The following is a 9,961-nucleotide window of genomic DNA, read 5'->3' on the forward strand; positions in this document are numbered from 1 at the left end:
CACAGAACTCTGCCGTGATAGAACAAATTCTGGACTAATGGAAAAACACTTGGGAAAGCTCAAGTCACTACTTACTAACCTTGAAAAAGCGTAGGATGTAGATTTTACAGTCTATAAAGTTCTTGAGACCTGTTAAAGCATTTAAATCTTACTGGCAGCCAGTAGATGAGGAGGTAATACCACCATGAAAGGAAGTTAATTTGTAGGAGTTATGGGATTAGAGAGGTAAATGTGAAAAGTTATGTTGAACTAAAAGGCACTTGGCTGCAAGGCCAAGACTTCAATATTTTCATATTTGCTTCCTAGAGTGGGTAAAATTGATAGGCCTGTTTGCTTCAGCAAAACTGCAATAGTGATGCAAATAAGCTGGGGTCACTCTTTTGCTGGATGAGTGTTTAGGCCTTAAAACCCTTGATTTAGGCAAACCTAAGCTATGGCTCTTCTACTGTGCCAGTAAAGGATGGAGGCATGGAGGGATGGAGCAGGCTGCTCACTGGACAGCCAATGGCTTCCCTTTTCCATTCAAACACAGATGCTCCCAGCCCATGCAAAGCCTTTGTTGTTCTAATGAAAACACCGTGAAAAAAAGTCAGCAGTTACAATTTGGGAATTTACAACATTATTTCTAGAACAGTTTCTGTTTTACAGAACAGGAACAAATCCAGGCATCCTTTGGGATAGTCAAACAACATCTCTAACATGTTGCAGGGCAAGATGGAGGCTGTACACAAGCTGAAGGTGTTGGTGATGTTTCTGTCTCTGGCTACTTTCACGGTCATGGTGATAATGAATGCTGGAAATGCCACTGGGATATTCAAAGGTAACACAAGCAAATTTTCTTTGTTCAGAGGTGGATTTCATGCATTGTATAGTTTAGTGATACAAGGATGGGGTAGATCTATTTGTTATCTCATCAAGTGTCCAAATATACCTTGTTTTGTGAAAGGTGGAAGTAGCTGGTGCATCCTGCTACAGCCAGATGCCTGAGCCCTATCCAGTCCCTTATTAAAATCCAAGGAAACAGCCTTGTCCCTGGTGAACCTGGATCTAGTGGTGCAATGTCATTGCAGAAACTGCCCTTATGTCCCTGGTGGGAGATGTTCAGGCTGCTGCTGTGGGCTTAGAGAGGGCAGTGGTGCTGTGTTTGAGCACTGCCCAGCTGAACCTGCCAGCGACTGACATTGTGCTTTTCTCTGGATTTCACACACAGCCATCTCCTCTGGTTCTGTATAAGAGGGAAGGTGCTTGGGGTTCCCCACAGGGGCAGTGATCCCATAATGGGTGTCTACAGGCAAGCCAACTGCAGCACGTGGCTTGTTTACACCAAGGGGGTGCTTTCATCATCCCCAAACCCACTGGGGTGTGGATGAAGTCTGGAGGAAGATTGAAGGGTGAGGGAAATCAGCAGTCTTTCCCCATCCTTAGAATGTAGTAACAGTTTTGCCTGCAATAACATTCACCACCACAGGTCTGTTCAGGACAACCCCTGGAAACATCTCAGCCAAATACAGCACTGATTTCACACCAGCTGGCTGGACTTTCCTCATCTGGAATGTCATCTATGCCTGGCAGCTTGCCTGGCTTCTCTACGCCTTGTCAGGGATCTGTCGAAGGTATTTTCCCTATTTACTGTTTATGGTATAAATGAGAAGGGAGATCTAACGCTCTGAGTTTACTTGCTGTTAGAGATCAGAGAATCTCCACTGGGGAGTCTCTTGGCTCATTGAACTGGACTTGAAGCTTTTTCCGGGGCTACGAGGTCAATAACTGCCTCATGCAGTTCCTTGCAGTATCTGTAGCATTCCATGATGTCTTCTGTGGGACAGACTTATACTGTACCTCTCCTGTCAAGGAGGAGCATGGACTGCTGAGTTTGAGTCGTGTATCTGCTATTTTTTCATAGTTTGTAAGAAATCTCTCAGTTGGTGATGGCCAACCCTGAAGGCTGAGGGAAGAAATGAAGTGTGTGTTTGTACAGAATCACCAATCAGTCCATACAGGTGTATGAGCACACACAAAATCTATACTCACACACTCACACAATGATCCCAAAAGCCCCAGGAACTGGGCTAAAATTCCATGACCATGCCATTGCTGCCACTAGCAGTGGCACAAACTTTACAGCATCTGTGGAGCAGTCCTTGGTATCCACTGTATCTGTGATGGTGCAGAGACCAGCAAGAAGTTCTGTACTGTGGCACAGACAATACAGAGGCTCCGTTGTGCCAGAGAAGGATGCACAGGAGAAATAGTCTGATTTAACTGAAATATTTAACTCCAGTTTAGAGTCCCTGGAAGTATAAGGAAAATGAGGCCAGGAACGTTTGGTTAGACAATGCAGGCACTGTTTTCCTTTCTCCATACCCACTTTTTTCTGGCAGGAATGAACTTGGACGTGTCTTCATAAAGCCAGACTTGCTGCCAATACCTTTTTATGTGGCGTGGTGTCTGAATAATGGCTTCAATGTTGGATGGCTGTTTCTGTGGGACCGAGAGTAAGTTGCCTTTTGTTACAAATGCTTTCTAGCACTCTTGTTCTGAATGCCCCAGTACTTTATTTTGCATTTTCCTCTATGTATGAACACTTAATCACACCTGTAAAACCCTACAGCAGGCCTTGGCAAAACACAGCCTTCATAGAAGTTTGGAGTTTTTGCATATGTTGTCATCTTGCCCATGAGCTAGATTTGTCATTGAGGTCCAAAATCCCCTCAAAGCTGCAGTTCTTCTATGTTTTTACCTCCACAGGTAAGACAGGAGCCATGCCTCTCTTCAGAAATGCTCCTTGCCTTGGATTGTTTTCCTAATCATGGCCACATTAAGGGCTTATAAAAGCACCACTGTAAAGAGGTGAAGAAATTAGTTGCAGTTAGGAAAATAACGTCATGATTAACAGAGTAAAAGAGCGACAGCAGGATGTCAAAATGTGGGCTGCAAGTAGTGATTACCTTTATTAGAGGCTGATCAACTTAAATTCAGTAAAGGCCAAACAGTAAAGCTATGAATTAAGGCATTGTGACACCACTGAAAAAAATGTACTGTCTGGTGTGTGTGTTCTCTGTCCCAGATACCTCCTTCCAGCCCTGGTGTTCCTGGTAGCCCTCACTCTTACCACGTATGCCTCCCTCTTCATTTCACACCGAGCCTTGAACATGTACTCCTCGTGGTTCGTGAAGGGTCACAAAGCTGAGCTCTGGCTCATCCGGATTCTGGTGGGTAGCATTTGGGAAGCTGTGCTGTGGGTAAATGCTAAAAAATTATCCCCTCTGTGCAGTGTTGGAGGTATCAAGAGTGAAAGATTCAATGGCAGGACACAGGTAAGGAAGGAGTTCTGCCCTGACTTTAACTTGTGCTTGCTGCAGGTGCACACAGGCTTAATTGCATCTGCTTCCTATTGGATATCATGGGAATGATTCCAGGTACTTCTCCAGCTGCTACAGAATGAAGTTTTCAGAGGAGTGTGAAAACTTCAGCCCAGACTTGCATCTGGGGTGGGGAGAATATTTCTTGCAGGGGGAGAAGCAGTTGCTGAGGGTGGCTTCTGATGCTGTAGCTGATCACGATGTTCCTGATATTTGACCTCAAAAGATTATATATTTCTTATATGGGGAAGTTCACAGTGCTCAAGGATTCAAATGCAGCTGTCTTTCTGAGTTTTGTGAAATTCTGGAAGGAATTGCTTTTCTGCTGTCCCTGAGAAGAGGGTTTGTTTGGCAAACCTCACAGAGAAAAAAAGATAAACACACTCATATTCTATCACTCCTTGGTTCCCTCTTTGCTCCTCTCTCCTAGCTCAGACCTGCTACCTTGATGCCTTCTTCTTCTGTCCAGGACACCTCACATTGCACTCCCGTGGCTGCCTGTGTGTGCTTTAACCATCTTTGGTTCCCTACTTAATGTTGGGGTTGCTCAGTGGGAAAGTGGGTCAGCAGTAAGAAACTGCCCAAGAAGAAAGTGGGGCTTTTGGTGGAGGGGGAGTTCTGCACAGAGAAGTTCCTTACCAACCCTTCTGGAAATGTGCCTACATCTCTTGACACAAACTGGGAGATTACCCCATTTATCACTGCTTGTCCCCTTGCTGTGCTGTGTGGCAGGTCCAGAACGGGCTGGCACTGTACGGAACGTGGACCACCATCGCCACTCTGCTGAACTTCGCCGTTGTGCTGACCTACCAGTGGAACGTGTCCCGTGAGAAAGCGGCCACTGCTTCTCTCAGCATCCTTGCTCTCTGCCTGGTGATATGGTAAGTGCCCTCACGGGTTCCCACCAAGCCTCGATGACCCCTTCCACCTCTCACAAATGGTGTCTGTCTGTCCCAGTTCATTTGTAGTTTGTCCCTGTCCCAGCACTGAGCACAAAGGCCTCTGTTATACTCCGGGGCAGATGAACTGGGACTATGGGCAGAGCTTTTCTTCCCTGACCCTCAGCACTGCCAATAAGCACATTTTGTGGGCCAGGAACAGGGTTTTGTGAGTTGCACGAGCCCCACCTGCCTTAGGTGTACAGATGAGGGTGTGATATGGAAAACATACAGAACACAGCTTTATTTTCCCCTAAACCTACCTTAAATAAACCGCTTATGTATCTTCTGAATTTTAGTAAATAAAAAATTTTGGACTATGGTCCAAAGTAGCCCACAAAACCCCCATTCTTTGTCTAATTCCTTTCTTAGAGAACGGGGGAAAAAAAAATGGAGAAAATGCTTACTTTGGTCACTTTTTTTCTTCCCAGGTTTTACCTAGAAAACTTCCTTCTTGACAAGTATGTTCGCTATAACCTCACAATCTACCCAGTGGTCATAACAGCTCTGATTGGCAGCGCGTGCAAGAACAGCTCGTTTTCATCCCCAACCACGAACAACATTTTCATAGGTGAATCTTTTGGACTGTTTCCAGCTCCTGCAAAAGAAGGGCAGTAAACAGTTCCCCATTCTTACTGCGTGTTAGGGGCATAGAGGCTTGTCCCTTGAAAAGTGTTATTTATTAAAAGAAGAAGTAGGGATATATTTGGAGGTGTTTATTTTGCTAAGCAAAGAGCAGAGTAGAAATCATTACCCATGAGCCTTGGGGCTGAATCCAAACCTTATGTTGCCTCGAGTTCACTTCTGAGCTCCACGTGTTTGCCCCACAATCCTCCATCACCCCCTTGGGTCCTCTGCTAGTCCATCTGACACACAGGGCAGGCCAAGGGAACAGCAGGGCTGGGATGAAGGCTGTGAACTTCCCTTTTGCCCTGTATTGTTTGGGATGTGGGAGCAGTGCATAAACTTCTGACCCATGGAGGGCTCCATAATGTGGAACCCTGCACAAGCTCCTCTCCTATGCAGAGCTCAAGTCTTCCTGGGATTATTTGGCAGCTGCCAGCCACTGTACCAGAGCTGAGTGTAGTCATCCGTTGTAAAAGGGCTTAAGCTGTCCAAATTCTGTACAATCACAGTCTGGCAGGAGCTATACCATTATGAGCAGTTTTGTGCTGGCATGAAAGGGACTGAGCAGCGTGAACTCTGAATCCTGCTGTGGCAGTTTGAGTTGCCTATTCCCACTGTGGGGTCAGCAGAAGGGAGCATGTTCCCACCCTTCAGCCTTCCCACTGCCACATACCAGTGGCTAAAGCTAATTCCTGGAGTGGTACCACCGTTGTAACCATTCCATTCTAGGCTCCCTTTGCTGTAAGTGCAGCTGGAGTTCTGGTCATTTCCAAAAGCACCAAGCAGGACTTGGAAAAGCTTGTCTGCCACAGGTATGGGGGCACTGGAGGCTCGCCTCCTGTGTTCCTGTAGTAGGTGCATTTCTACCAGCAAAACTTATATCTTAGTGGTTGAGCTTGTTTGGCTGGTAGGACAAGAATGTGCTTTTCCCAAACTAGTACACATTTCTTTATATAGTTCAACTATTCTTGGAGTGTTTTGTTAATGTAATGCATTTTAATTCCTGTGTCCATGAAGCCTCCCCCTTTTTAGACATGCCTTGACCTGGAAGTGTTGGGCAGATTTGGCTGTATAGCAGTGAAACTCTGAGAAATACAGCTCTGGGGGCAATGGATCCTATACAAAGGGGATTGGGGTTTTTTTCCTCTTTCCCTGAATACCCCCAGTACTGAGAGCTGGGGCACGACAAGAGGGGGCAGGTCTTTCTCTTGTGCTCTAACATGCTTTTGTTTCGTTTTGTTTTGTTTTGTTTCTAGTTGTTCTGCTGGCAGGGACTTCCTTGATCTTTGCTATTCGGCTGGGACTAGTCACATGGAGACACTACAAGAGACCACTGGAAACATCAGGAACCACAAACCTGTCAGGCATAGTGGCCTGAGACCTCTGGCATGTTGTGGCAGATACTTGAAAGGGAGAAAAAAAAGAGTTGGGCATCTGCTGGTCATTCCTTCCAGTATCAATTGCCTTGTGCTTTTCCCTCTTACTCTCCATCCCTAATATAGATGGCTTGTGTCTGCAGACCTGTTTCACTCCCACTTTCTCTCGGATCAGCTACTCGCAGCTTTTACTCTGGAAAAGGGCAGGGAAAGGTCCTTCAGCTGAGCAGCCCTGTGCACCTCCGTGATGCCTGAGCTGTGGCTCTGCTCCTGCCAGTGCAAGGAGGGCTGCCAGCAGGCACTTGGCAGGCTTGCACACACCGCTGCTGGTACTCTCTCCTTGGTAGCTCACTTTCCTTGAAGTGCAGTTCTGCGTGAACTGTCCCTGGGAGTCCAGGTGAACAGCGCGAGGTCTGTCATTCCCTCGGCCATGGGTCCTGAGGATCCACAAGTGCTGGTGCTGTGAGCAGATCTCCTGCAGGCAGCGACTGCTTCCTTTCCTGCTTCTCTTCAGCATGACAGGAACAGATACTACAGCTGGATATCTGCCTTTGCAGTGTCAGCTCTGATGTTTGATAGACAAGGGGGCAGGAGGAGTGACAAAAGACTTCTGACACAAATGGGTTGCCTTTCCCTGAGCTTGTGCTGGCTGGATGTCTCCTGCTGGAGGATGATTTGTGGCCCCTCTGGAAGGAGGTTAGATGTACAGATGAGATGGTACCTGATCTGGGGTGAAGCCTGCTGCTTCAAAGGAAGTCTGTTTAAGAAAAAAAAATAATATTTGAACCGGTAGAGTGAGTTCATCCTGGATCAGTGCCTTTCTCATGTGGTTTCACCACTTCTTAGTTGGTATTAGGAAGCCTAAAAGTGGGTTGACTGAATTGTTGGACCACTGCCTCTATTTCCTGTGCCTGATCGAGAGTTGATGTTGCCTCACAGGTGTCTGGAAAGTGTTTCTACATGGCAGATGCTTTCAGATATTGAACATCTTGCACTACTATTGCAAAGCTAAATTCTAAAATAGCGTGTGCCATTGTTTACATTTAGCTAAAACCAAAAGCAGTGTAATGCAATTTCTCTCATCGTTCTGGCATGTTGTTTTATTTTCTAATAAATCAGCTGATTCTACCACTGTGCCACTAACTCTGTAGATCATCTAAAGCAGCTGTCCTGACTCCCACCTCACTCATGCCCAGGATTCCACGGTGACTCTGGCCCCTTGCTGGAATGCTCTTGGATGGAGCTGCTTCCACTGAAAATGCCTCCATCAGCCTTACAGGAGGATGCAGATTCCTACGTATGATTTAAACTCCTCTGCCCAGCATCATGTTCATTAAGTTTCTATTTTATAAGCTCTGCCTCCCAAGAGCCCGGCTAGTAAATTCCCAGCAGCCTCTCCTTAAGCTGCCTTCTTTAATACAGTGGCATTAAATCCACTGGCATGTGGATTAAGGGGTCCAGGCAAGGTGAGTAGCTGGTGTGAGGTTGTGCAGCAGTTAATGCATGGGCAGCCCTGGAGGGTTTTGCATCCTCCCAAGCAAGAGCATTGCAAACAGCTCCTGGACCTGGGCAGACTTTCCACAGGACATTTAAGAAAGCCTTCAGGAGGCTTCTTGATGTCTGTACCTTATGTCTGTGCTGGCCAAACGACTAGAAACTATACCACAGAATACAATTAATTATCTGGGGAGAGTCAACAGGGCTTCTGTAGAGGGAAGTCGTGTCTCACAAAACTCTTTGAGTTCTCTGAAGGAGTCAAAAAGCACATTGGTGAGGGTGAACTGATTTATATTGCCACTGACTTCTACAGAGGCACAAAAGCTGTCATAAAAGTCAAGGTCCTCCCACAGATGATTAAAAGCTGGGAGGCAGAGGGGGTGTTTCTCCAGGAAGGAAGGCTGTTGGTGCCGTATGTCATTAGTCAGGGGCTGGATAAGGCGGTCATTAAAAACTAAAGGATTGTTTGATGATGGACAGTTATTTAGGATGCTAAAGGAGAATATAGACTGGGATACTGTGAAAAGCTCTTCTGAAAATGAAAGTGGGGAAGTCATGTAGGTATGTACCAAAGGATGCTTCACCTTTCAAGTGACATGCTCTTTCCTGGCCCCTGCCACTTGGGCACAAGGGCTGGTGGCTCTGGTAACCATTCTCAAATTTTTCCACATCTGGCAGCAGTGGAGGCAAACCACATACCAGGAATGAATGGTTGGAAAGGAGTAAAATTTACAACACTCTCCTGCCTCTCTGAAGCTGCTGTGGCACCCACATCTTCAGGGCTCTGTGCAGTTCTGGCCCTTGCATTCCCAGGAGACCATCAAGGTTTGGAGAAGAGCAGTGGCATCAGGGAGTGAGATGCCTCCCTGGCCCCCCAGAGCTGAGGAGCAGCTCAGCTGAGGAATGTGAGCCCCTTTCCCCTGGTCACCTTGATGTGTGTGGCACAGGGGTGGGTGCTGCTCTCAGCACTCCAAAATGATCTGTGAGGAGAGACTCAAAGGCCTTTTTCTGAGTGGTGATGAGGTACTGAAGCAACACCCAGTCAATCTTTGCAGACCTCCCTGTGAGAAAGCTCCTGGTAACTGCCCTGAAATGACAAGGCTGAGCCACCCCAACCCTCATCTGACCACCCACAAATAATTTCCTGGTCCTCAATACACTTCCCAAACCTTATTTCCTCATAGCTGAGGCCAGACAGAGGTTTCCACAGCTGTCCCAACTCCCAGAGCTCAAGCCAGCTTTGGGAAGAGTGCCTTTTCTTGCATCTGCAGCAGGAATAGGAGCCTAAAAATAACCCACCTGCCCCTTTTTCTTTCAGCAGGCATGGAGGAAAGCAGATGAAAAATAAGCGTGAACCTTCCTCTTCCAGATTTAAGGATAAAGATAGCTTAAAGACTATTTTTAAGGGCTTTTTTTTTTTCCTTCCCTCAAATGCCTTATTTTAATTTGTTTTTCCAAAACCACTGGTACATGATTTTGCCCACAAAAGATTTTTCTCTCTGCAGAGCTGCATTTCATAAAGCTGGAAGCCTGCCAACCTTTTAGCACAAAGTAATCAGTCCAGCCTTTGTTTCCATGAGTGATTATGGGATTTGGGTGAATTTTACAGGATTTAAAATTTCTTGGAAAGCTGGTGGCCTTAAGAACCCAAAACCTGAAAAATTAGTTTGGTTTCTGAAAAGGTGATGCATTCAGGTGTCTCTTTGCCCAGACTGGGATGTGACCCAAGTCCCTTGGACACACTTGCCTCCCCATGGGGCTGGAAGACAGATGGGGCTGGCAAAAGCCAGGCTTGATGAGATTCCTGGGATACAAAGGTGTACTTTGCTGTCTGATACCAAAATCTGAGTTTACACTTGTCATCCTCTGAAGAGATTGTTTTTATGACTAAATGAGGAAATAGGGAATAGCAGAGTGACCTGCAAACCACCACTGGGTAGACAACCCCAGTGCAACATCCAGGGATGCTCGGGGATGGCTCCTTCACCCATCTGTGGCAGCTCCTGGCCAGGCAGCCTCCATTTGAGGATGACCCATCAGTGTATCCATATTTTCTCTCTTGGGCTGCATCAGCTGGGCTGATTGTTTCTGAAGCTGCAGACCTTTTTCAGTTAAAATTCCTGTGAAAATCTGATTCAAAAGAATGGTGCATGGGAGAAGT

At 46.5% G+C, this 9,961-nt stretch overlaps 1 protein-coding gene across 1 annotated transcript; it reads left to right on the forward strand.

The window, feature by feature from the left end:
- The first annotated feature begins 203 nt into the window (after nt 1-203).
- LOC114054882 lies at nt 204-6,590 on the forward strand. The gene is made up of 8 exons (XM_027878439.1): nt 204-225; nt 709-820; nt 1,469-1,613; nt 2,382-2,495; nt 3,068-3,212; nt 4,095-4,243; nt 4,732-4,871; nt 6,184-6,590. Exons 2-8 carry the CDS (start codon nt 715-717, stop codon nt 6,303-6,305), a joined length of 921 nt encoding a protein of 306 aa, XP_027734240.1. The 5' UTR covers nt 204-225; nt 709-714; the 3' UTR covers nt 6,306-6,590.
- Nucleotides 6,591-9,961: the final 3,371 nt, after the last annotated feature.

The sequence above is a fragment of the Empidonax traillii genome, unplaced genomic scaffold, assembly GCF_003031625.1.
Source record: "Empidonax traillii isolate 1590-97213 ecotype Southwest subspecies unplaced genomic scaffold, ASM303162v1 scaffold41:size1892772, whole genome shotgun sequence".
NCBI lineage: Eukaryota > Metazoa > Chordata > Aves > Passeriformes > Tyrannidae > Empidonax > Empidonax traillii.

Excerpts from the sequence above, each read along its gene's own strand:
- LOC114054882 (XM_027878439.1), top strand. The coding sequence starts at position 715 with ATGGAGGCTGTACACAAGCTGAAGGTGTTGGTGATGTTTCTGTCTCTG. Across the intron at positions 821-1,468 it reads TGCCACTGGGATATTCAAAG|GTCTGTTCAGGACAACCCCT; the intron begins GTAACACAAGCA and ends TCACCACCACAG. Across the intron at positions 4,244-4,731 it reads GCTCTCTGCCTGGTGATATG|GTTTTACCTAGAAAACTTCC; the intron begins GTAAGTGCCCTC and ends TTTTCTTCCCAG.